Source organism: Heliangelus exortis, chromosome 3 (genome assembly GCF_036169615.1).
Source record: "Heliangelus exortis chromosome 3, bHelExo1.hap1, whole genome shotgun sequence".
Lineage (NCBI taxonomy): Eukaryota > Metazoa > Chordata > Aves > Apodiformes > Trochilidae > Heliangelus > Heliangelus exortis.
In genome coordinates this window covers 15557935-15585177 of record NC_092424.1, presented here as the reverse complement: position 1 = coordinate 15585177, position 27243 = coordinate 15557935, and the positions used below count along the sequence as shown (strand labels likewise).

At 39.5% G+C, this 27243-nt stretch overlaps 1 protein-coding gene across 3 annotated transcripts in view; it reads left to right on the top strand.

The window, feature by feature from the left end:
- The window catches only part of LRFN2 (leucine rich repeat and fibronectin type III domain containing 2), a 156806-nt gene extending 131907 nt beyond the window's left edge, over positions 1–24899 (top strand). For 2 of the 3 annotated variants that reach the window (XM_071739386.1, XM_071739387.1), the window contains one exon: positions 21661–24899. In XM_071739386.1, the coding sequence (XP_071595487.1) occupies positions 21661–22579 (919 nt within the window). In that variant the 3' untranslated portion in view covers positions 22580–24899. The remainder of the gene's footprint in view (positions 1–21660) is intronic. The other variant, XM_071739388.1, reaches the window with a different exon arrangement.
- The last annotated feature ends 2344 nt before the right edge of the window (positions 24900–27243 follow it).

Sequence of the window (27243 nt, the reverse complement as noted above, 5' to 3'; positions counted from 1 at the left end):
TCTCCTTCCACTGTGCGTATGTGGGATTGTGCTGCAGGCAGTTTTCTTCTTTCTTGGCCCCCCTTGCATGTCACAAGTCATAGTAACAATGCCATGGCTTTGACAAAATATTTGGCAACCTGCATTTACTCCCCACTAAGTCAGGATGGCTCTCTAGCCCCAGGTGGCCCATCAGTGACCTTGCAGCTGCATGGAGCTAAGAAGTTTCCAGCTTTACCAGTCAGAGGAACCCATCTCCTGACAGTTTGCTGGTCTCCATACATCCCCAGTTAAGATTTGATTAAGATGTTCTCCAAGGTTCATGGTCATCAGTTAGTGAGACTGTATATGTCTGCACTTGGTAAAACCCCTTTTTCTACCCCTCTGAATGTGATTTCGGTCTGTAATTCTCTGGTTTTAGGGTAGCTAAGGGAGTCCAAGAAAAGCCATAAAAGCATAGTCCTTCCTGCTTAGATAAAGTCCCTGAGGACATAATCTGCATTCTTTTCCTGGCTTCTGCTTAACCCTCGTTAAGGTGATGATAGGAAGGTATAAACTCAAAAAAGCTGTAGGCTACTTTTAGAATCAGGTCATATTTACTAGTTCACTAACAAGAGGTGTTATGTGGGGGAAATTTTGAAGCTAGTGCCTCAGTTTACCCAAAGCAAACCTTAATATGCTATATAATGGGATATGGAATGCAAAGTAATTTTTCCTTACGTCGAATAAGAAGTAAATTTAAAAACTAATAAATAAAATAGTTCCACAGTAGTCATGGTTTGACACTGTCTCACAGTCATTGCAGCAGAGTGCAACATCTGTCTAGCACACCTTCCAACCAACCACCTGCCTCTGCAATGGCTATGAAAAAGCAAACCATATATCAACTCAGGTTTTTTTCTATCCCTGCTTAAAATGGAACAAACCCTGCAATATCTGTCCCTTGGGAAATTCCAATATTGTAACATCTGTTTCTGTCAAGAATCAGGCTGAAAATTCTCCACAACAGTTGCTTTGGTTGCTTATGGAAAGAAAACTTTGTAAGTATTTCATCTGGAAACGTGGAATTGTTGCTGTAAATCTCTTGGTGGATGTTGCAGCTTTGTGAGTGACATCCCCACTATATATCATAACCCCTGGCAGTATTCTCTTGGAAGCAGAGCTCCCTAAATTAATCACATTCACTCGGCTTGCTCTCCCCTCACCACAGAGGTCTTCTTTCCCCACCACCTCTCCCTGACCTCAGCCCCTGCAGAGGTGAAGGGGTGGTCAGAGTGTACAAGGAGAAAGGGCAGCTCTGGGGGGTGGTAAATGAGCAAAGGATGTGGTGAAGGGTCATAGCAACGGTTGGAAGCAGAACATCCCTCACAGGTGCCAGGGGGAGAAAGAACACTCTGCCTCCCCACAGCTTTGCTTTGTTTTTCCTGTCAATAAACAAGGAATAAAAATGGATCTAGCAGAAACCTCTATTTTAACACTAAAAATGGATTTCGTTTAAAGTATGTGATGAGTGTTTCTGCCATACTACCAAGGTTTTGCTAGATGCATCCAGTGTTAGTGCCTGTAAGAGCTTTGAACACGTGATCTGAGACACATCCAACTAATGCAAGGTACTCGTGCTCTTTACACATTGTCCCTCGGGAAGGGAGTGATTTAGCATGAGTAACAAATCCCTCTGCCAGGCTGGAAAGGAAGGACTCTGCCTTATGCAGTCACAGCTGCAGGAGCCAAAAACCTCCAGCTGAAGTTTGTGTCCTGGAAGCCATCACATTTTCAGTAATCCTCCAACACAAGCCACAGATCCCACACTTGTTCCATTCCAGCTACACCCTACCCACTAAGGTTTGCACTTAGGTGAAACAATAAGCCCCACTTACATTTTCAGGTGTTTTGCTCAGTTTTGAGTGCATGAAGTCTTGTCTTTTCCATTGCAGTGACAGCACAAGCTCTCAGGTGACACTCGTTGCTGTTTATCTGCAGAGCTGCCTCTTACATGTTTTAATGACAGATCAAAGAGGCAGAGAGCTGCACAATATTCAGTTAAAGGCAGAGGAATGGAGATGGAAGTACAATATGAAAAAGCTGACATGTGAATATATAAAAAGGTACATGAAGGCAGGCAGATCAATTTGGGAGAAAATCTTTTTCCTCCCCCCTTTCATTCTCAACTATGAATTCCATGTAACTTGGCTTAATGCAATCCTTATTTCTTTTAATTTTCTTCTGCTATGGATTTTTTTACAAGTCAAGAGCTGAGCAGATATAAATCACAACAGCCCACTGTCAGGACTGGATCTTCTTTTTCCACTTGTGATTTAACAAATGACAGGACTGAGATTTCTTCATCTTTATTTTCTGTTCAGAATTATCAAGATGGAAGTTTTGTGAGATTTTTTGCTAATTAGTGTAATTATGAGTGCTATGACTCCTGACTTTCCTGTATAGATGGTTCTTTAAGTATTTCTAGATAAATTATTTAGGACTATTTTATAATTTAACTGGTTGGTTGTCCTTATGCCCTCTCTTCTCACTCTACTATTTTAAGATACTTTTTATGCTAACCATTATTTTACTGAACATAGGTAGATGAATATATTCTTAGGACTCAGTTTCATCAGTCAGCATAGGATGTTCCTGATACATGGATCTATCATAGACATAATGGCAACTACACTTGAGATAATCACAGGTGGAAGCAACCTGCCATCAGGACTCAGAGATAAGAAATGTAATAGTGCTTCCAAGGATGATTTGAACACATAGTTCTCTAAAAATTCAGTATTTTCTCTGATCCAGCACAGGGATAATATGAAGTGCTTTCTTTTGCTGTAGAGCTGTCCAAGAATGGAAGCAGAACAGCCTTTTTTGTGGGTTCCAGTCCTATTTTGCATCCTCATAGGCTATGGAAATTTCATTGCTGTTCAGTTAGATTTGGATAAGCACCAAAAATTTGCAGAGACTGACTATTCAAAGAAATATTCAGGCTTTTCTTAATTAGGTCATTGCTCATTCTATGTATCTATAGGCAGAACAACTCAGAAAACTGTAGATATTTTTCCTCAGAAACAAAAATTAAAATTATACAACATGTAAGAAAAACACACAGGAAATAATGTTCTATTCCATTAAAATTTTAAAGTTTTTCACTGGAAAACAAACAGCAGGAAAGATTTTCCAAAGTTCTGCTTTTTGATAATTTGAAATAGCTGAAAATGATGAATTTTTTTTCCTGAACCTATGAATGCTCTTCTTAAAAATAAGAGATGCAACTAAAAGTACTTCATTTTAATTCTTTTAAACCACAGCTTCTGAGAACTATGGAAGACCTCTCTAAGTCCAAAAAAACTCTTAAACTTCAGAGAATTTTAGGGTGTGTAGCTAGGAATTCCTACATTTTGCCAATCTCAGATTCTTTTTGTTTTGTTTATGCAGAAGGTGGGTGTAGCTGACAGACTACACAGACTTCCCGGCTCCCCAGGGGAGGCTTTGGTACCACTGAGCTACAGCATCTACTTGAGGCAGCAATTGCTCTCCCTTTTCCTGGGGGAATCACATCCCAGGAGCTGGACTCACTACAGCTGAGCTGGCCTCTGTGTTGCCAGGATGGAAGCCAGATTGTCACTCTGTAGTGGTGGCTGATGAGCTTTGGCCAGGAAGGTGGAGCTTTTCGTGGCCAAGCCATTTGCAGATGATGCATTAGCCTAAACATAGTCCAACTCTCTCTGACACACGAATTTGTTCAGAAATAAGAACTTCCAGTGGCTAAAATTGTCAGATATGTCTCCAGATGACGTGGCTGCTGCACTACTCCCACAGGCAGTCCTTTTGAAGGCTGGTTCGTGATGTTATTACACAGCTGCTTGGGGGAGAAGTCGTGTGCTTCAGAATGCATCTCCCCAGCATGACTTGCAAATGAAGTGACTACCACAGATGCAGATACTGTGGACAGTAAGTGATGTTTGCCTGTCTGACATTTTCTTCCTGAAAAGTGAACAGAGTATAGAAAGTGAAAATAACCAGCCTTAAATTATTTCTCTGATTTCTCCTACCAGTGATCTGTTTTTTCCCCTCTGTGTTGCATGCACATATTAATCTGAAAACTATTGCCTGACTTGTGAAGAAACTCCTAGAGGGCTGGCAATTCTTGTGTTGGTTTGGGAGGATTTATGGATTTATCTGTTCCAGGGATGTTCCATCATTCTTAAATGCTGAAACCTTGACTGAGTTATGGCCCTGAGGAGAGTGAAATGCAACTATTAATCATTGGCAGCAATGGGATATCCTCCATGGGCATCACGTGCCATTGTCAGTAGATCAGAGAACTGCTCTTGACCTTGAATGGAAAAAAGCAAAGGATACAGGTCATCTTTATTTCATCTACACTATAAAAGCTTTGAAAGTGCCTTGCCATGAAAGCATTAAAGATCTGCTGCATGAAACCCTTGGGCTGAATGCTACCATCTTCCCCCACAGACTTTCTGTTGATAAAAGTGGTAGTAGAAGAACCTTAGAACTGAGTAGTGCTGTAGAAACTTTGACATGCTAAGCTGAAAAGACTGGCTTTTCATCCTTCTGTGTTCCTGTGACCTTCAGAAAAAGATTCTAAATGTTTGGGTTTTTTTTCCTATGTCTCTTTTAATAGCGATAATAAGACACAGAATCACCTTACAGTCACAACCATGTTTCAAGTGGAAGTAGCTTGGATGCAAAACAAATGATCTATTTCTGGACATTCCATAACTGGCTCCAAATACCTGGGACTACCTTTTTTTCCTCTTTTTAAAAATGAATTGTCATAGTATTCCTTTTCTCCATGGTGTTCTTACATGCCCTTCAATTTTAACCAGTTGATGTGGTATAGACCAAGTATAGAAGCTCATAACACCCTCTAAATCTTCCAAAAGCAAAATCACAACTTTAATACTTTACAACAGCCTTAAATAGGTTGAATTTGTCTCCATCCTGCCTCAAAATCGGTTGTTTGCTTATTTGTTTGTCTTTATATGCAGATGTGTAAACAAATCTTTACATTTCTCAGGTTTAAGGGAAGACCTATTCACTCAAATTGGAAACAAGCTGTGACATTTTAACCTTGTGATATGAACCAGAAGGAGGAGGTGGAGTCACCAACTCCTCAACCCCTGGGAAATCCTTAAGACTGTATGTCCAGTAAACTATGTGCTGGGCCTCAGTGGAACAATCCCTGCATAAACTCCTCAGCCTATTCTGGACTTTGCTGGCCAGAATGTTAGACTAGATGGTCATGACTAACTGCTCTACTCTTACTATTTGGGACACAGATCCCTAGAAAGGCAAGAGTACAAAAGCAGCCAAATTGTCATTCAAAGGTTTTCTGGTAAAGTTAGCAGGTTCAATAAAATTGAATATCTCTGAATACACTAATGCTGCAATCTTATGCATTAAGACTTCAGTTGCATTAACTTCTGTGAGTGTGAACACACTGGCAGTCATGTCACAGCAGTTGTATGCTGAATAGATCTTAGGCTGTATCAAAAATACATATTACATGACTTCATCTTCCTTGGGAACTAGGAATCTTTCTGACTGTCAGGGCAGAATGTTGTCAACTTGATTTCATTCAGGGCTTGTCTTCAAGCACCAGCCCCCTCTCCTTATTGTTCTTAAAGTTAAGCTGTTAGAAACAACAGATACTGATAATTTTGGGGAATCTTGCTTTAGAACTCTGGTGGAAAAAATCCTTAAGCAATGTCCAGAGGTGCAGAAAGCACATGACAGGATCAAAATCTCTCTATCATTTTTTATTCCCTGCATAAGCTATTAAGATACGATCCTCTCCTACCTTGTTCCTCTGGAAACTTTTCAGTTGATTCTATCTCAGCAAGATCCACCTTGCAAGAAGCATTTGTAACCTGTGAGTAAACTGAAGGTATTATGGTACTGGGAGGCAACTGAGAGAGAAAAATATGAAAATCTTTACTTCCTTTCTTGACTGCAGGGATGGACAATTGTGTCTGAGTATATTTTGAGCACTGTGGACACTGTCTCTGCCTTTCATCCTATGTTCTGAGTTGGTTATTGTGGAAGATGTTTACTCTAGATCTTTTTTTTGGGTCTGTTGTTGTCTAAGATGGTTAGTGGTTACCAGAGTCATCCATCAATGTCTTCATCTTTGCTGCTTCTGCTGGGGTTATTGAAATGCCTCTGTCCAGTTCTCAATCACCTCAATGCCAGCAGGGCTGCAGATGAGAGACTGCAGTGTCAGGTTTCTCTTAAGAAATAATTACAGACTCAGAACAGTGGCTCAGGTTTGGCCAGGTTTAGTCAGAACAAGCACAGCCTCAAAACACTTCTGGTACTCACTGAAGAAAGACTTAAGGCATAGTGTGCTGGTGGCTGGGTGAATAGTCTCAGTACCAAAAAGCTTCCTAGGACCACTGGGCTCATCCTCATGACTCTATTTAAACCAAGGTCAAATCTGCATGCACTGCATTTGCATTTTTCTTCTACCAGTTTTTATATCCAGACTGTCCCCCCATACTTCTACATCACCTTTATCTGAGCCATCCTACATCCATGTTAAAATTTTCTTCCTCCCATCCTTACAAGTGTGCACTCCTGGCAGCAGCCAGGTGTTCCTTCCACCCAGAGCAGCCATCTCTTGAATTTTATAAAAAGATTCCTTCAGAGACTATTCTAGTTAGATACTTTTGGAAATTGGTTAAAGCATTCTGAAGCCCTCAAAATCTTTGCCTAAAAATTTAGTGAATTCCCATGAAACAATGATATTTTGCTTTCATCATTTGGGTGTAAAGTCACTAAATACTCCAGAATTTTAATTTCATTCTTATGAGGAAGGAAGCTAGACAAATCTAGAATGATGAACACACAAAGAAGGATAACTTTTGTACATTTGTTTTTGTATCCTTTGCAACTAGTCTCTGGCAGTAGAGTGGATCCAAATTTGCTGAGCAAAAATATGTAAAAGGCCAGTTGTAATGAGAAAGCCTTTCTCTCTCGAGGAATCATGAGCATGTTGGAAAGCAGTAGACAAGAAAATACTGAACATGAGCAGTTTGAGAAAGAAAAAGAGATGCTATCTTCTATATCCTCCACTGGGGGATGTGTGATAAGTAATCCATACAGATACACTCCTACAGGATAACCCTTTTTTTAGGATGTGCCATATGTTCAGGAACAGCAATCACATTTGTCTTCGTGCTGGAGGGAGGGTGGAGTGATTCATTCCAGGACAAAGTAAAAAAAAAAATTAAAAATCCACAGATGAGTGGATTCAGAAATATATTTATGAGGGGCACTTAGAGAATAAAGAGGCCAATATCTGCAGGCAAATCCAGAGTGCACATGAGAAAGCAAGACGTAAGGAAAACCTGTAGCAAGATACTCTGCATTTACACTATGTAGTGAGGAGCTGCACAGATGATTTCTGTCTATCCACCTTTTCTGTGGAACTGCAAAAAGTTGCCATCATGGTCACCAAAAAGCAACTAATTTTCTGAAACATAGTTCTGAACTTTAGTCATGACAGAATAAATTCTTTTCTTCCTCTGAGGTTTTAAAACCAATTAAGCATCCTTCAATACTTCATTAAAATTTAATCACTGTGAGTCAGAGGTACACCTTCATTAGGTGCATGGCCACATGGCCTTAGAGCAAGACTATCTTTGACATGTGTCTTAAATTTAGGCTAATAAGGAGCAGAGCAACATATATTGTGGGGAATCATTTGGCTCTGTCTGTAGTTTCTGTTGGCTGGAATAAGTTAATTTTAATCTGCCCACAAGGCACATTAGATAGCAACTTCTCCAAGTTATGTAAAAGGCAGCAGCTTGTAGACATTTTCTGCAGTGCCACAGTATCTCCACTTTGTCCCTGAATGCAGCACTTTTCAATTACCAAATTATGATTTGTGGCATCATCACAGTGGGGCTGATATTTCCCAGACCAAGCCTAGCAAAAGGATTTGCACTGAACGTGGCAGGATAGTATGAATACACACCTGCAAAGTAGGTGTGCATGTGGCCAGGAAAGGATTATACCCTAAATATTTCTTCTGAAAACAATCCTAAACTTTAAAGTGGTTTAAAAACCCCTTGAGGTTCTTGATTATGGGATTTTTATTACCTTCACCATCTGTTGGGAAAGGCACAATGACAGGGTTGCATTTTGCTTGAGATGTCTCCAGTGTCTGGGGGAAAAAAAGACAGCTCCAAAGCAGACTTTGATAAAGACAGCTCTTGTTGGACCATTCCCATTTTGCTTCTTTTGCAACATCTTTAGGAGAAAACGTGGGCATTCCTCTTACAGACACCTTGGATGCAGGTCACATCTCCCCTCCAGTTTGGTCAGAGTTGCTGTTCAGCAGGTTTGCAGCTTCCTTTCTTCTGCTGGTGACTCTCTTTCCTTCTGTGGTTTTGGTGAGGCAGGAAATAAGGAAGAGAAATGAAACTTCCCCAGCAAGACAGAAGAAGAGGTCATCTCATCAGTCAAGGTGCTCGAGTCTGTCTCTCATTGTCTCCTCAAGCAAAAAGAGGAGAGACATTGAGCCTTACTGAAGTCCTGCCACAATCTGATGGTTGCACCTACCCAAATTCCATGTCATATGAACAGCTTTGTCTTGGTGTGACCTAGGAAGGTCACTCAGTCATTATTTAGGGAAGGGTACTTAGGGCCCAGCACCTGTGTATCAAGTGGTGCAGAGGCAAGTCTAAGACTCCTAACCCAGCCCACTGCAGAGAAGTCAAAATCAGCCATTCTGGAGCACAACTTCACAGGACTTCCTAAGGTTCTTCATAAAGCCCCTGCCTATTTTATTCGCTTGCTCTGAGCTGTACACCAATGCTTCTGAGGTGATAATTTGTTGGAAATAGAAGGGAAAATGCTTTACTGAGGGCTACAAAGTTTGTTCTTTCTTGAGTACAGATTTAAGGATCTCTCCCAGCCCATATAGTGGCTAAGGAGGGATATAATTAAGTTTTTTCTGAAGCATTGCCTTGGCTATCAGAAATGTTGAGTTGAATGCCCTTATTGCTAATACTCATAATCATAGAATCATAGAATGGTTTGGCTTGAAAGGGACCATAAAGATCATCAAGTTCCAACCCCTCTGCCATAAATATATGTATGCAAAAAAAGTCAAAGAACTAACATACCTCCTTTTTTTTTTTTTTTTTTTTTTTTTACACTCCTTGCTAGGAATGATTGCTGGCTTTTTAATCTTTCATCTTTTCAAAGAGGTCACATTTAGATTTTGATGTTTCTTGCTTTTATGAATCAATCTTTTTTGACTCCTAAATATCAAGGAGCATTTGGTAAATTTCTGCTACTGCTCATTTTGACAAGATGAGGACATTCCCTTATCTGGTAGCAGAGGTGACAATTGATTCTGTATTCTCCAAGTGGATAAAAATTGTGGATTTAGTATCATTGTGTATTTCATTTGCATTTTGTTTCATTATCTCCTTTTTTTATCTCTTGGGGTCATTTTTGCATGCCCTACTTACTTATTCTTTCTATCTGGAGGTGCAGAAGGAAAGCTCAGAGAAGCTTTTATGGCATGAAGAAGAGAGAGATTTGCAGACTTTACACTTGAAACTCTGCAGAGGAGAGCAATCTGCCATTCTCTTCATTACTCACTGCTTTGAAAGTTTTTCAAGCAAAGATAAAGAAAAATCTATTCTTTCATTTCCCTTTCAACAGTACAGGGTGCTCTTACACATATGATTCCATAGTATTTGTAGAATTTTTCAATTAAATTCTTCACACACTATTTTCTGTTATCTGAAATGACTTCATATGGGTTCTTATAATATGTAGAATTTTTTGTTCTACGGTGAGCAATGAAATATCCTTGACTGAAAAAACCTTTAAGTCCTATAAGTAATAATTAATCATGTTAAAGAAGTAGTAAATCTAGCAGATTTGGACATAGCTCTATCAACAGACAGATGACATACCTAACATTTATTGTATTTATATGATTTTCATGTGAAAGCTTATTAACTTCTTGGTCAGCTGCTCATAGTTGAGTCTATTTGAGCCTAAAGACACATTCTGCAAAACTACATAATTGAAGCTAGAAGTGGATAAATCTCAGGAACGAGGCAAAACTTTCATCAACTGAAGAAGTTGAAACATGAGAAATTCTAGTGTCTTCTTAACATTACACCATCAAACCTAGCCAGGTCATCTATGGTTCTCTGAAATAAAAGGAACACATCAAATGTGAGCTGTCTTATATTTGCAAACTCTTTTAATAAGTAACCTTGCTTAAAAGTAGGATTTAATTCCTTTCCAAGTACCTCCAAACCTTCTGTGTTCTTTCCATTAGTGAGAAATAACATGATGAGGGTCAAATGTGTATTTACAGAGTATGTGGCTAGTGCCTGGAAGAAGAAAACCCAATAAACACTATTCATTACTTCCTCTTTCCAATGAGTTCACTACAGGTATTTCCAACCTGAGATTCTGGACTACTGACATCCAGTTTTTGGGTCATGCCATTAGGCTATCAGATGACTCATGTCAGCTTCTTTCAGTTTTCTGGATCTCATTTGTAGCACGTAAGAGACTAACAGACTATATTTCAGTACACTTCTTTCATGTGCTGGAAATCTGTGACACATGCCCAAGATCCTTTAGCAGAGAAACGTACTTCTATGTGATAATACCATGCTACTATTGGAACCTATCCTTTACTTCTCATTTTCTTCCTCCTGTGAGCATTATAATGGCATTATAAATTCATCACTGGACGAATTTTACTTTCTTTTTCAGTAATGTATTTGTCACTCTTTGCCTAGTGTGGTTTTAGTCCAGACTCACCTTTGAAAGAAGCAGGGCGTCTCTGCTTGCTGAAGAATATTTTTATCTAATTTTGGTATCACTCACTGGAAAGATGTGACTGTGTTCTGGCCTTATATAGAGCATTCTGAACTTCAGCATCTTGGTGTCTTTCAAGCCTATCTAGTCTTTCCAGCCTTCCTTTCCTTTGCCTCACATGCAATAACCAGAACGTGGCAAAATATCAAATCTCTGCCATAGGAAATGCCTTTACTACATATCTAGGTTGATTTTTTTTTTTCCTATGTGGGATAATGCTTTTCATCATTAGTGATTTTTGCACCCTGTGTTCTCATTCTGCAACTGAAAAAACCACTTCTTTTTCCCTACTGCTGTTGCAAAATTCACCCTGAATCATCTTGGTTCTCTTTACCATGTGCATTGTTATGCATGTTTCACTGAGATTTTGGTGCAAAAGATTTTCTGCCTCTTTTAACTCAGAAACTGAAAGCTTAATAGTTGATAACAAAAGTTTTTTATTCAGACTTTCCCATATTGTTTTTCAATAAGTTTTCTTAATTTACAAGGAACAAGCAAATCTACTGTAACTGACAATAATAGCAGAAATTCTCTCCAAATAAACACTTTTTCATGTTTCTAAATCATGGCTGTGTATTTCTTTGAATATTGGTATATGGTAACTGTATCTATGGTGAGATGATGTTTCTTTAGCTCATTTTTGAAGAGCTGGCAAATGCTGTTCTCCCTTCCTCTCCACTGGGAATTAGCCTATTTTTTCAACTTGATAATGAGATATATGCTCAAGATTCTGGTAGATAACCATTCCTGATCTCTTGAGACTATCCACAATAGGTTCAATCACTTAGGTGGAGGAAGACTTACTTAAACTTTTTAATAGCACATAAATTCCGTTTTAAAAAGATGTTGATACACTTTTTTATACACGCATATATCAGTGCATACATAGTTTCTGTGGGTAGTGAGATATCTGATTCATTTGATAGGACTCTTTTTGTTGAAATAGTTAGAATAGTCCTGTCAGCTGGTAGCTGGCACCACACTTCTCTTACCAGCACATAAAGATTTTGTGACAGAAGAGCCTGAAACAGCATCCTGGAGTTTGCTTTGACCAGTCAGTTACAAAAGGCAGGCAAAAATAACTGCAAGCAGTGCCTGGAGTTTTTGCAATTCCAGCACAACTTTTCAGAGATAAAATTAGCCTGTGTGATAGGACTGAGTTTCTGCAGGACACATAAGTTGCAACCTAGCATAAGTGCTCTGCATAGTAAGCATGAACAAAAATTGCTAGTAAATCACTGGAGATCCTCCTCTTCACCCCAGTTCACATGAGCTCTTACAGAAAAAGATGGGCAGCTGTCAACCAGTAAAGGATCCCAGTCAGCTGTCTTCGATCCTGTCATTATAATGAGCAGAGATTTCACTGCCTAGAAATCAGTGGAAAGCCCCACTTGTAACTCTCAAGAACGAACAGCATATAGCTGAATCTCACAGCTGTGTTCTGCCAGGAAAATAACAGAATCCCTTTTGCAAATTCCTTTCCTCAGAGCTCCCACGTGCACTCGTTACTTCTCATGTTGCTTCTCTTCTGGGAAGCTCTGTTGGCATGGTAGGATGACTTTTCTGGTGTAACTGTCCAATTCTGCATAAAAGGGTTCAAAATTACTTGTATCAGAGAGAATAAGCATGACACTTCAGCCAAATTGATGGACCATTTTTCTATAAGAACCTAAGAAAAGAATGTCCCAGGTCCCTCACTGTACTTGATGACTTGAACACACCTTTCACAAATAATTTTTCTCTTCCCATCTTTAGAAATAGGGCTGTTGTAACATGTTGTTGTGACTATCAGTAGAGTAACTTATTGCTTTTAGATTTTCTTTGATTAATCTCAGATTTACTGTATGGCTTTCTGAAACATTGCTGTGAATTATGATAGATTTCTAACTCTAGATTAAGAGGATACAGAGTGTATTTATTAGTATGGTTATGCATTGGTTCCATAAATAGTTCAGTCACATTTACTAACAGAAATATTGTGTGGGCTTTCAGTTACTGTGCTAATGAGCTTAAATATGTTTTAGTTGAGTTTGAATTAGTGTGAGGATTTTTTTCTGAGGTAGCTGGTGCCTCGGAAATATTAAGGTGGAAGGTGCTCTATGTGTAGCTAAATGGCTTGGATGTGACTGGATTTATCTTTTGTGCTGTCATATGTTCCTGGGGTATGTCTGCATTCCCTTTAAAGGTAAAATGTAATGATCAGGGCACTAAATTCCTGCTGCAGTCATGTTCATGTGAAAGAAATGATAATATAAGTCAGGGAGCTTGAGCTTCTAATTGCCTGTAATGTTTGCAACATTAACCAGAATGAGGTTGTTCCAGTGGAGCAGCTTGCACCCAGGCAGTGGAACCAAGCCCCTTCGTTTCTTCAGGACATGATGGGACAGTCTTAGTGGTCATTCATCCAGAAGTGCTTCACCAAATCTGCCTGGGACTCTCTATTTTTTTTTTGCAAGAATCTGGTTGGGATGAGTAGACAGAGAATTTCCTCCTAGAGCAATGGCTAATGGAGGGAGCAGAATAATACCCCGTACCACGGTTCCCCTTTCTCAGCCTCGTGCAGTAAGGTCCCCAGAGCGCGTGGTTCTGTCACCTGCTGAATGACTTCATAGCTTTCCCAGGGCACACTGTTCAGCAGCCTATCAGATCTAACCAGAAATTTATTCTCTGAGCTGGTGGTTTGATGTTTGCTATTGTTTTTTTCTTTTCCCCTCTAACACAGGGGATATGTTCAGTATCAGTATTTCCTTGGCTCGTCATCTTATATCAATTGCTTTTGGCTCTGTCTTCTCTTCCCCACCTCCCACCCCACTTTTTCAAAGGAGCAGAAAAGAGCATAAGCAAATTAGGAAATAATGAAATTATATGTACTATGTGTTTCATTTGACAAGACAGATTCTCTGAAGGGCAGCTGGATGCGTGAGTGATGAGGAGAAGAGAATCAGAAAAGCAGGAAGGGATTTGTGTTTAATAATAAATGTTCCATCTGAAGGCAAAATTATGATTGTATGTCATAAAACTCCCCAGAACTAATAAAATAAAAAATGCAGGAAATTATTCATGCTGAGTTGAGTTAGTGTTTACTGAACAAGTCTGGCTACCTCCTGGTATTATCTGACATTTCCTTATGTTGACATGACTGAGAGAGGAATTACACTCTGTTGCTAATACTAACAACTATCTTTTTTCCTTGGACACTAGAAATTCAGCTGTCTTTTTTTTTTTTTTTTTTTTTTTGGACCTGCAGGTCAGAGTAGGTCTCCTTCTTTCTCTGATTCTTAGATTAAAAAATCTTGAATCAAGTGCCAAAAGACCTCACACAGTAATATACATGGTACTTCATATTTGTTTTTTTTAATTCCTGATGTTTTAGGATGATCTGTGAACATATAAACCTAAGGTCTTTGGAAATTCGAAGGGTCTGAAATTATTCTCCATTGTTAGTTCACTTAATTTTTAATAACTTTTAATATTTTTTTAGAATTTTTAAATTCTACTTATTCTACTTTCATTCCCTAACTCTAGAAACTGGGTCTTTCCAGGATAAAAACACAGCAGTAAATGACAACAGTACATCATAAAACTTCCAAGGAAATTACAAAAGCTGGCAGCAGAGAAGAATATAAACTGTGCAGGCCAAATTTATCAATTACTTGCTCTTGCTCTCAGGCAATATATCACGTGTGACACTTTCATTGCAATTTAGATCCCTCTAGTTTTTCCTTTGATCTTTTTTTCCCTTTTCTCCAGCCACCCTAATCTCTGTCTACCTCTTTTCATTGCCTTGATTAACTTAACTGTCTTTCTAATTGTCTTAGTTTTGCTGAAAGATCTTCACCTATATTGCATTGCTCTGAACTACATATGGAACAGTTTCTGTGATGTTGGTCCCCATTCAGTGGCCACCTGGACTTCTTCAATCATTTTGATGGTACTCACACGCCTGATAGTGCCCTGCCAATGGCTACTTTGAAGCCATTTGTTTTTCCACCATTTCCTGCTGCTCTAATTCTGCCAGAGCCACCGATGTTCATTATATTTTTTTCTTAGAATCATAGAATCATAGAATTAGCTGGGTTGGAAGGGACCTCAGAGATCAAGTCCAACCCTTGACCCACCGGTGCGGTTGCTAGACCATGGCACTGAGTGCCACATCCAGTCTCTTTTTAAATGTCTCTAGGGATGGAGAATCCACCACCTCACCGGGCAGCCCATTCCATTGCCTGATCACCCTCTCCGTAAAAAAAGTTCTTTCTGATATCCAGCCTAAATCTCCCCTGGCACAACTTAAGACTGTGTCCTCTTGTCTTGTTGAAAGTCGTCTGGGAAAAGAGACCAACTCCCACCTGGCTCCAACCTCCTTTCAGGGAGTTGTAGAGAGCGACGAGGTCTCCCCTGAGCCTCCTCTTCTTCAGGCTGAACAGCCCCAGCTCTCTCAGCCTCTCTTCATAGGGCCTGTGCTCGAGTCCCTTCACCAGCCTGGTTGCCCTCCTTTGGACCTTTCTTCTTACATTCTTTCTCACTTCAACCTTTTCTTCCTTCTTCTCTCCTTACCTGTCCTCAATGGAATAACACTTCATTACTATTTCCATTTCAAAGGATACTTTATGGTGCCTCAGTGGTCTTCAGGCAGTGAATTCCATCCTCTGATTACCCACTCTTTTTATATGCTGTTTAGCCAGTATTTCTCCAGTGTGTCATCACTGATACCTTCCTCCTCCTGTTTCTTCCTAGTTTGTCCCACTCAATTTTCCACCTCTGTGGAAAAGTAGGCCTCTATCAGACTCTTCTACAGTACCTTAAATGGAGATTATCTGCAATGAACATGTTTTTCAGAACTACCTGTGAAACTGCAATGAAGGAAAAAAAATTTTAAAAGAGAAATAAATTAATATTTTGGCTTGAGGTTGTCACTGAAAAAATAAAATTATTAAGATTCCAATGTTAACTTTTTTTTGGATCAATTTCTAATTCTGAGAGCAATCAGGGTAATATTTTGCACTTATGTGAATTCACTTTTATATAAGAGGAAGTTTAAGAAGAGGTTTGTACAGTGAAATTGATATTTTCATACTAAAGCATAGCTATACAGGAAAGTAAGTGTGCTAGCTAGCCAGAATACAATTTTACAGACCACTGTTATTTCACCTGAGTACCTCTTCCTCTTCCTTTTCTCTCCTTCATTGCAAACTGTAGTTTGTGGTGACAGTGTGTAGCATTCCTGTTTAGCAGTTGTTTCATGGTGTTCAGGTTACAACTGCACTGCTAAATTAATGAGGGCACAGAAACATTCCTATGCACCAGACCTCCATCTTCTATACTGCTAATTTCTTGGTACAGTTCCTTGCATGCTTTTTCTTTTTTCTGAGCATTGCATGGCTCAGGAATTAATATTCCAAAGGCTGGTTTTGATCTGCAGTTATCTGAAATCACTCTGGAAGATGAGAGAATTTACCGGCAGAGACATGGACCATTTCTTGTGATGTGTCTGCCTTGGCAATGGCATTTAGACATAGAATCTTACAGGAAGAGCTGGGGTTGAGCAGCTCAGGGTGAGAAAATTCACATCCAAGCAATTAGGCTTTTTTTTTTTTTTTTTTTTTTTTCTTTTCCATCATGCAGAAGCAGTTAATAAATTAGCCTGACTTTCCATTTTTAACTCCTAGCTTTCCCTTCCAAAAGAGAAATTATATTGTAATTAATCCCTGGGAAAAAAAAAAAAAAAAAAAAAAAAAAAAAAGAAAAGGACTATGAGACAAGAAACATAACCTAGCAGGTCAGTATAATACTGAGTCTTGGGAGTTGCAAGTGCCTTCCCAAAAGAATCTCTCTTGCTTTGACAGTCCCTGCAAGTTCTGTGATTAAAGCAGTTTCAGGCTAGAACTCGATGGTATCAAACCTCTCTTGCGATAGAGAAAATGAAGAGAATTGCCTAGCCAATTAGCCTAATCTGCCTTTTCTATAATTTGTCTGTTTTGCATAACCACAGTATTAACCAGCAGTTCACTCCTGCTAATCCCCAGAGCTACAAAGAAGAAAAGAATCCATTTGTATATTGCGGTGTAATCATAATACCTACTAATTTCCTGCCGTAGACTACAGGGCTGTTTTGAAAGGAGATTGCTGGCATTATCCCCATTTTATAAATGAGGAGACTTAAAGTACAGCAAAATGATTTTTCAGGAACTGAGAGTTACTGATAAAGTAAAGCCTGATATCAGTGTAACTGATAAAGTAGAGAATAAAACTCGGGTCTCCTTAATTCCCAGCACAGTTCACTCTCTGAGGCTTCAGTCCTCACTTGAATCTGGGATTACAAGTGAAGTCTGCAGCAAGCCTTTTTCTCCTGCATTTCTAAGTAATTTATTTTCTAATTTTCCTAATATCACTGCACACTGAATTGAGTAATTACAAAACTGCTTGCTTTCTCTATGCTGTGTCTACAAGGACATAACAAGGACATTTTAGTGGTGGTGGTAGAGGACAAGTTAGATGGGTGCTATCACTATATCCTCTTCATTTTTTTTTTTTTTTAAAGGGTCTCTTGGTCTCATTTCGTTGCTTTCACAAAATGAGAAGTAAATCTCTATGGATTGAAAGGAATGTATTGTTTGCAAAAGCCCTGCAAACTTTCATCTCAGCTTCATAGCTCTTCATCATGCATAAACTCTCACAGGAACATCTATTTATTGCTCTTCTATTTCAGATGCTTATACTATGCCCCAATCCTGGCCATATATCTCCTCCTCTTCCCATAAGTGTTGCTATTGTACCAAAGGGTGGAGAAGAGGACGTTTTTGTAAATTAGGAATATCATTTGTAAAAGCCCAATGCATATTTCATCCCTTAGAGGCAAGATTTTCAGGAAGGTCAGAACCATGTTCTTTTATGAATACTTTTCCTTAGGGTATTTTGATCTTCAGACAGGATTCAATAACTAGCTTAAGAATCAGGTAACAAAATCAATGTGAAGGCACCAATGTGAAGGAGATTTGCTTGCTCTCCTACTCCAGGGAAAAAAAAACAGAGCAGAAAGATGGAGATTACTGTGTCTTATGTGTCTTGACAGTGAAATTCTCATGAATAATTTTTCACATTTCTTGTTTTCCTGGCTGGGACTACGTTTACACGTACAATATTAACATATTTGAGTATTCATTTGCTTTCATGGTCCTCACTGTTCTTGGGCTAATTAAACTGCACGCTTTTAAACCTATCATAAACTGCCATTAGAATCAAGTTTTCTGCTTGTTAATCTCCTCTTGCAGTTAGTCAGCTGTTACTTCTTCTTTATTTTTCCTAAGAAAGTCTAGTATCAAATTTAGATCGCTATAGCTCCTCAGTGACAAGAATTACATCTGCAAGATCACACTACCCTGAAAGAGCAAGTGAACAGTATCAGGCTTCTTGCCTCAAGATACTGCTACAGTTAAGCATGTTTGCTATTTGAGGGCTAACAAGTGAGAACTTCCAAACTTCAAAAACTAACAACTTTCAGAAGCTGGTTTTGGTCTGCAATGAACCAGGTTATAGATTCTTGCTACCTGGAACCAACTTTCTGCACTTAGCTGATGAGTTGGCCGTACAAAGACTTGCAAGATCTCTGCCTGTACAGTTTTGATTATCCCTTTTAGTCCTGTGGCAGCTCCTGGTTACTGAGTGCCAATGGCAAGACACAGTGGTCCGTGATTAATGGATCAGATGTACAGAGCAGCCACGAACAGACTCCCTGTGTTAGGCAGCAAAGCGGCATCTTGCAGCTGCTCGTGCTGGGGACAATCAAAAAGTCATCAATATCCCAAATTGAAAATGTGTCTGCATGGATTTTAGGGGTGGGGAATGTTAAGAGGTGCCGTCCATCATAGCTGACTGGCGGGATGTTTGGGGAGGGTGTGCTGACACATCATAGAGAAATGCCAAAATACTCTTAAAATTTGGCAAGTTCATGAATACAAGATTGTCTTCTCTGCAGGAAGATTAATTACTTAGCTCCTGGTACTCTTTATACTTGGTGCTTATTCCTATACTCAGATGTTCTTATAAAATAACATTAATTTGAATATTTTATTAGAACACTTGAATTTTATTTATGAAAACATCTAAAATTTCTCATTTTAGATGTATATGGAGAGGTGATTGCTTTTTCCATAATTGGGACTGCTACTATGAACTTTGATAAGGCTATTATTAGTCCTAGTATTACCACATATGTAGATTCCAGGACTGATTGAATTTAGAAATGACTCAGGTACTTTTAAAGGCCCAAATGAGCTTTTTTGGCATGTTTCTGTACAGTCAGCCTTGCTTGTCTTTAGGACTGGATGTGCTCTTGCTTCTGTACATTAAAAAATGGACTGGCTTTACATTTCATGCCACTATCACTACCTGCCAGTCTTTGAAATATTCCAGGCAGGTAGATTTCCTTGGAAGCTTGTGTGCAATTGTATTTGAAGAAAATAAGTTGTAAATGATTGAAGGTACCAGTGTTCACTCTATATAAATTGGCATAGTGTGTTAACTGTATTTCAGTATAAGTAAAATGCATACAGAGCTATATAGTATGTTAACTCGTTTGGTTGTTGTTCACTTGGAGAGAATATAGAGGTCTTTCATCAGTGCAAAACAAAAGGAACCACTCTAACAAGTGGTGCTAAAGCTCTGTTTTTTGAAAGTTATGATCCAAGGCCCAGTTTATAGAGCTGACTGTTTTTTTGTTCCAACAGTGCTGCTTGTTTGTAATGAGGTTTCATGGTTAAATAATTTCTGAAGCTCTTATGCACTGCCAAATTTTTATGCATAAGTCTGGGAGTGATGGTGGAAAGGGGAGCAAGTACTAGGTGTTACAGAAAAAGGTATGAAGCAATTGCTGAAACTGTTCAAGAGTTTGAAGATCATAAATTTGAAGATCAATAGTATTCTGTTATTCCATATATCCTCCTTGGTGTGTGCATATGAAACTCCTTGAACAATTCCACAGAGTGCAGGCAGTGCCCCAGCTGCTGTGACTTGTGTTGTGGTGTTCTCAGAGCCACAGGGAGAAGAGAACAACTAGAAAGAAATTGAGAGCTACCATTTTGAATATAAGAAACCATTTCAGCAACTGTATCTAGAATTTCCAGGAGGGCTACCTTATCACCTCTCAGCTCATTGTGAATAGAGCATCTATGTCTGTGCAGAATATCTCCATCCTGATGATAAATGTGCCAAAATTCTCAAGTATAACATTGCGTAAACCTGCCAGGTAATGTTTATGTTAAGGTGTCTCTCACCAATAGTTCTTTTCCTTACAGATTTTGTTTGTGTGTTTGGTTTTTAAAAAGGAGCTACATCCTCACTTGAGGCCAGGCTGGAGGTTTTGTGTAAGTGGCGTGAATGCACAGATGCAAAGATGATCAGAAATCAGGAACTCATCTTTGCAGTGCCTTGACATTACTGCTTCTCTGTGCAGGCCTGGTACCTCCCACTGAACAGAAGGGCCTCTGCAGAGCTGCAATTTTTGCCAGCTGTGATGATGATTTGAGGCTAAGCAAGCCTGTTAATGCCCACAGGAACAAGGCCTTTTTCCTCTGGCCAGATCCTACCATCCCAACTGCAGTCACAGCAGCTTGCTACGTGGTGCAAGTGCCCGCAGGGCTCCCTTGCTAAAGATCTGCAGCTCTAAATCAGAATGGGCTTGGTTTAATTTCAGCTTTATTTTCTCACTTAAGCCTGTTATGTAGAAGTAAAGAGAAACATGCACAGGGTATCTCATTGGCTTTATTCTTGGCTACCCACCAGACACCAAATCTGAGATTCTCCATTTTATTCCACTACTGGGCTGCAATTTTAACCAGGCTGAACTGGTTGACCATGTTCATTCCCATCAGCTAACTTTGAATACTAGTGATGTTCTATATTGTATGAGTTCAAATGGCTGCTTTAGTTTTGTGACTGCAAAGAATAATATCCATAAATGACCAAACTTAGAGCACAGCTTGGGCCTAGCCAGTTGTTTTTGAAAATGGATTTCTATTTGAGTAGAATTTTTTTATTTTAAAGAAACCTTATTTCCATCCCTGCATCTTCCTAGCTCTTCTCACACTTCCACAGTTCATACTGCCAATATCAGTATTTCTTTTTCACTCACAGAGAGGAAGGTGGTTGCAGGGAAACATTTCTGGTGAAGAAAATTTCTGGGAGCTGCATTTCTGGAAGATATTTTCCACAGTGAGGAGTAGGAGGATGGGGAAAGTAGGTGGGGGAGTGGAAAAAGAGGGAGAAATGGATGCCTGCCTTGCTTCCTCAGGGAATGAGAAAACTAAATGTAGTCCCTTCTCTTAACAAGGCAAACAACCTGCTGCTGTTAGAAATTAAATGTTCAGGCACCTGGAAAATCATGTGACAATTTCTAAGTTCAGACTCAGCACGTGTAAGAGTCATTTGCACAGTCAGAAAGAGCAACTCTTTCTAAACATGTTTTCATTCTGAGTTATTCATTCAGATTTTAATATATTTAAGATCAAGACAGACACAAGCAAGGAGGTAAAATGTAGACTAGTTTGGTCTGCTTTTTCTTATTCCATTTCTTAATTCAGAGATGGCCCTCAAAACTTGTGTGTTACTGAATGCTGGGATGTTGGACCTACAAGAGCTGGGAAGCTTGAATGCTTGCTTGAATTTTATGGCTCTGACTCCTTTCTTTCAGTACCCAGCACAGTAAACACTATACTGTTCTTATGTCTGTTCTGCTCTCTTTTTCCTTAGTGTCTAAAGTAACCAATTTTTTTATTTTTTAATTATCTTTTTTTTTTTTCTTTAAAGGATGATTCCAGCTACCAACAAAGCCTTTGTTGTAACCAACCTTGTTTCTGGAACAGGCTATGACCTCTGTGTCCTGGCAATGTGGGATGACACGGCCACAACCCTTACTGCCACCAATATTGTGGGATGTGCCCAGTTCTTCACCAAAGAGGACTACCCTCAGTGCCAGTCCATGCACAGCCAGTTCCTGGGTGGGACCATGATTCTCATCATCGGAGGCATCATTGTGGCAACTCTGTTGGTGTTCATTGTAATACTCATGGTCCGCTACAAGGTCTGCAACAATTCCCAGGGGAAGATGTCTAATGTCAGTAACGTCTACTCACAGACAAATGGAGCACAACCAGTTCAGAACGGAGTCTTGCCCCAGGTCAACCCCAAAGTGGTGGTGAGGAACGAACTCCGGGACTTCAGCTGCCAGTCAGCCCGCAGCAGCATCTCCTCTTCCTCCAGCTCTGCGAACAGCCGTGACTGTGATGACTGCAGCCTCCAGAGTGAACAGGGCACATTGTCCAGTAAGTGGAGGCCTCCTTCTAGGTCAAAACACAATATTGACCGGCTAATGGGGGCTTTTGCATCCTTGGAACTGAAATGTCAGAAAAAGGAGGAGGCGACAGACTCCAGAACTTCCACAGTGGCCCATCACTCGGACAAGGAGCCACTGCTGGGCCAGACGGAGTCCAAATTTCGCAGCCTCCTCATGTTGCCTCTGGAGGGCAAAACTAAACGTAGCCATTCTTTTGACATGGGGGACTTCACCACGTCTCAGTGTTGCACCTACCCAAAAAAGATAACAAACATTTGGACAAAGAGGAGCCTCTCGGTGAACGGCATGCTTTTGCAGTATGATGACAATGACCTAACAGGGGCAAAAGGGACTTTTGGGAGCTCAGAGTGGGTAATGGAAAGCACGGTGTAAATATCAGTGTCTACCCCCCCTCCCCCCTCCTCTTCTCCCCTCGTGTGTTATAAAGCATGGTTTGCTGCAGGGCCATGCACCTGGAAAGAGAGGGGAAGAGATGTTTTCAGTTGTACTGGCCAAAAAGGGCAGGTAAACAAAGAAAAAACAGGGATACTAAAAGAGAAAGAAGGTCATGAAATGTGAATAGGCACATATGGCACCATTCTTGCCTGGCCCCAACTAAACCATGTGTGAGTGTTTCAAGGAATTTACTAGTTGTATTTAGCATTGCTTTCCAAAAGGTACTCAGACACTTGGTGAACCATCACACAAGACTAAACAAGGATGATGAAAAGAGGTTGCATAGCACAAATTCAATTTTACAGTTCTTTTTTTATTATTAGTTTTTTTTTTTAAAGACCACCTCTTTTCTTTTAACCACAGAAATACACTGGTGCTAGTAAATATCTGGTTGTCATTGCAAGTGACTTTCTCAGAACTGCAGGCAGGGCATCCACAGGGACAGATCAGAGCAAATTATCCAGTGTAATGTCATGGTGTTAACTGTGACATATGGAAAAACAATACTTGTTGTTGAGTGGGCTTTTGGTTGGGATTTAATGAGTTCTGTTCTGTTTTGCCTTGTTACTGCTTTTGAATTGTTTTTTACCCACACCAGAAAGTATGTTTTTGGTTGTCTTTTTTTTCTATTTTCAGTCTCATCAAATCCCCCAGATGAAAGGAGGATATGTACAAGGGTCTAATTTCTGATGCACTGTATAACCCACCTCCACTACCACCCTTTCATGTCCTAGGAAAAATTAAATTTAGGGGCTAATAAATTTTAAATATATATATCCTCTTTCTTCCATCTTCTTCATAGTCTGCTTCTCAGTGCTTAAGGCAGATTGCAGCAGCTATTGATATCTGTAAGGGTGTTGCTACCAAAGATGGAAAAAATAACAATCCAGTTTTCCTATTAAAGAACAAAAAAAGTGAAAACAAAAATGACGCCCATGAACTGTCCACATTGTGAATGCCACTTACTTCTGGCAAAGGTCACACTGTCCCTCCCTTCAACAGACAAAGGGAATACAGACTTTCACCCTACTGTGACAAAAGCTCTTTGTCTGTACTGTCACCATGCCAGGGCTTAACTGTGTCAGTAGCACCACAAGAAATTTAGTGGTTTGTGTATTTCAGGGGACTGGGTATGTTCCCAGTTAGTCTTGGAAACTGAGTTCGATTTGGGTGTCTCAGAGCAGGGGGTCTCCCATGTGTCCCCAGTGTACTCCTGCCCCCTGTTTGGTACTTGTTAACTAAGAACAAGAGAGATTCTGGGCTCGTAAACTGATTCTCAGATTAGGTTTGGGGGAGCATTGATGTGGTTGTGGAAATTCACATGGCCCAATTAGCTGAATTCATTGTTCTTGACAACTTTATTGTGATTTCCAGCATTCTGGTGGCTACTGCAACCGTCCTTTTATTCATTTATTTATTTGGTGGTTCTCAATGATCAGCTGCTAGGAACCATTCTGAAATTACACATTGTTTCTATGATTTTGTAAAAGATATGTGGAGAAAGGATGCAAGGCACAGAGAAGACAACATGTGAAAAAACTCAATGTATGTTTTTTTTTTTGAAAGGTGCAGAGATATATTGTGACATGGCTGTGTATTTGATCTTGTATTTGTCATGTTTCCTACTTGGAGTTTTAGAAAATGACATCCCTGTAATCAGAATATTTTTTCGTTATTTTCTTTTTTTTGCTACAAAATGTACAGTAAAAAACATTCTTCGGGGAAAGTACCTGCTTTTCATTTATTTGTTGTTCTGTGGTCTGCTTTGAAACATATGTTAGCAGCAGTAATAATTTTTTTTAATTATCTTGAAAATTTAGATATTTTTTTTCTCTTTCCCTCAAACTATCTCTGACCTGAAGTAGGAATCAAGAAATACAGACCTTCTTGGAATGTGTGAAAAAAGACCTTGTAAAAAGGCATTTCACCTCTTTGTCAGTGGTTACATTTATACAGATATGTATCAACCCAAAACTCTCAGAAATAAGAGGAAGTCTCTTTAGGCTTGGGAGCTGACTGTAGGTTTTTAGTTAGGTTATTGCTCCCAGCCAGCACCAATATATGTAAAACAGAACCAGTCAAACTTTCTTTGCAGCATCTTTGCTGGCTCCCTCATGGGCTTCAAGAGAAACAACACCTCCTGTGCCAGAATCTACATCATTCAACTGTCCAGATGGCATCTTCCTATTAACTATTAGTGGCATTTACACTTATGTTGTACAGAAGACTTTTCATGTAATTATTTTCTTTTCCTTGTTATGCTGTAGTGTGGTTGGTCTCTTTTATTATGTTGCTGCTTCACTTTGAACATGACATCTGGGTTGTTTTTAATTTAGCTGCTTATCAAAATTAGTAGCACATGCAGCTGTGAATTTTCAACAGCAATATCCTATACTATCCCTTTTCTTTATTAAAAAGGAAAACTTCTTTTTCACTTTCTCCTACATTTCTAGAGGAAGTAAGTCGACAGATGCTGTTTTAAAATAATGGATAGCTGCCAAAGAACCCAAGTAATAAATCCACAATCTAACATCTGCATTTATTACTGTTAATCTTAATTCATTTAGCTCTAATGAATGGGGCTCGCTCAATCCACATCATCAAGTTTGCAAATACTGAGCTAAATTAAATGAGTGCCCAAAAATTACCTTTGGTACCCATGGCATCTGGGAGGCTTAGGACCCAGGGAGTTATAGATGAGGCAGGGTGAGTGGCTGGGCAGCCCTAAGAGAGGGATGGAGCCACCCCAATGTGGTGGTGCCAGTGCCTGGGCACCTTCTGGGCTGTGATCATCTTTTAGGTGCCACCAGCCACTGCCCTGCTGGCCAAGGAGACCTCTGAAATTATCCTGTGGCTTTCCCTTTACCACTCTAAGGTCTGCTGAAGACAACTCTTTTGGGTCTTTCTGTCTTTTGGGTTATATCCTTAATCCATGCTCTAATCGATAATTCATGTGTGACCTGAGGGCCCTCCACACCACCACCACCTCCATTTTCATGTGTGCACCTCACTCAGCATCTCTGAAATTAATTTTTTTTCTGTAAGGCTGCTGCATGGTAGGGACTCATCCTAACTCCACTTGTGAGAGCTGTTGTCAGTGGCTGGTGACATGGTGACTGGTGAACACTTACTTGGGTGTAATAAATGTTTTCACACATCACTGAGGAGCTCCAATGGCTTAGTCCCCTGCTCTCACAACCCTACAATGAAAAATTTATACGTCTCAATTAACAGCTCTGTCTCATAAATTACCATGTGGCAGTGGGACATGCAGATGCACCAACTATGCTTCAGATGCAACTGTCAGGTAGAGCAGATAGTGATGAAGACAACAGAGATCAACAAGAGCCTTCTGAAAAAGGAGTCTGTGAAATCAAAGGTGCTACAGCATTTATAGTGAAGCCTATGGGAATAACTAAAGCAACTGTATATGACTATCTAATCCCTGTACATTAATTTTTTGACATCTTTCTTTTATCACAGTGGAATAAGTTTTTTCCTAAAAATATGACATGCCATTTACTTGAATGAACAGGATATGAAATTACTCACACACTAAATTCTGTTTTTTAAAAAATCCAACTCAAAAAAATATCATCCTGTTGACTATTAAACAAGATGAAGAAATAGAAGTTTCAGAAATTATTCATAATGTGGATTTCATTTGTTGTCTGCTAGAAACCAAATGGTTGTATGAAATGAAAATGAGTGTCTGTGTGTGTACACATTCATGTATATACATATGCTTAGCAAAATAGACCATACTATTTGCTTAAAATTTATATCCTTCTTACAGATTTCTTTAATTGGAATATATTTCTGGTTTCAAATGTCTTTTCTGAGTTTGCCAGTTATAGAAAAGAGCAATAATTTTCTTTTCTCTCACCCTTAGAGGAAGATAACTTTTTATGTCTACAAACCATAACCACTTGGGTACAAATTGGGCAAAATCAGTTGTAAAGCAATGCATAACAACAAAGCAATGAAAGGTACCTCTGCTCTGCATGATGCAAGACTGAAAAGCTTTTCCTTTGATAAACCTGTTTATAACCCACACCATGGCATTGACTCACTCTGGAAACAGAAGAAAATAATGTTTCAAAAGACTACTTCTTTCATTCTCATGCTTCACCCAGCAAACTCTTGTAAAGACAGATGACCAAAAAGAGCCCTTGGAGGTGTCTGAGCAAGTCCAGTAAATGCAGGAATGATTGATTAAAGTGCTTTCTAAGCTGGGGGCCCATGAATAATTCTACCTGATAACCAAGAAAACATTTTTAGTATTTGAATAGCTTTAATGTCACATGTTTGCAATGCTTTGTGCCCATTAACCTGTGGGTAACACAGAGAGCACACCATAAGGTACATGTAGCATCCCCTTTTACCCCTTGCAGCATATCTGTAGAATCACAGAGTCTATAGAATCTGTAGAATCATAGAATCTTAGAATCATTTAGGTTGCAGAAGATCTTCAAGATCAAGTTCAACCATTAACCTAGAACGGCCAAGTCCACCACTAAATTCTGTCCATATCTACAAGTCTTTTAAATGCCACCAGGTGTGATGACTGACATTTTCCTGGGCAGCCTGTTCCAGTGCCC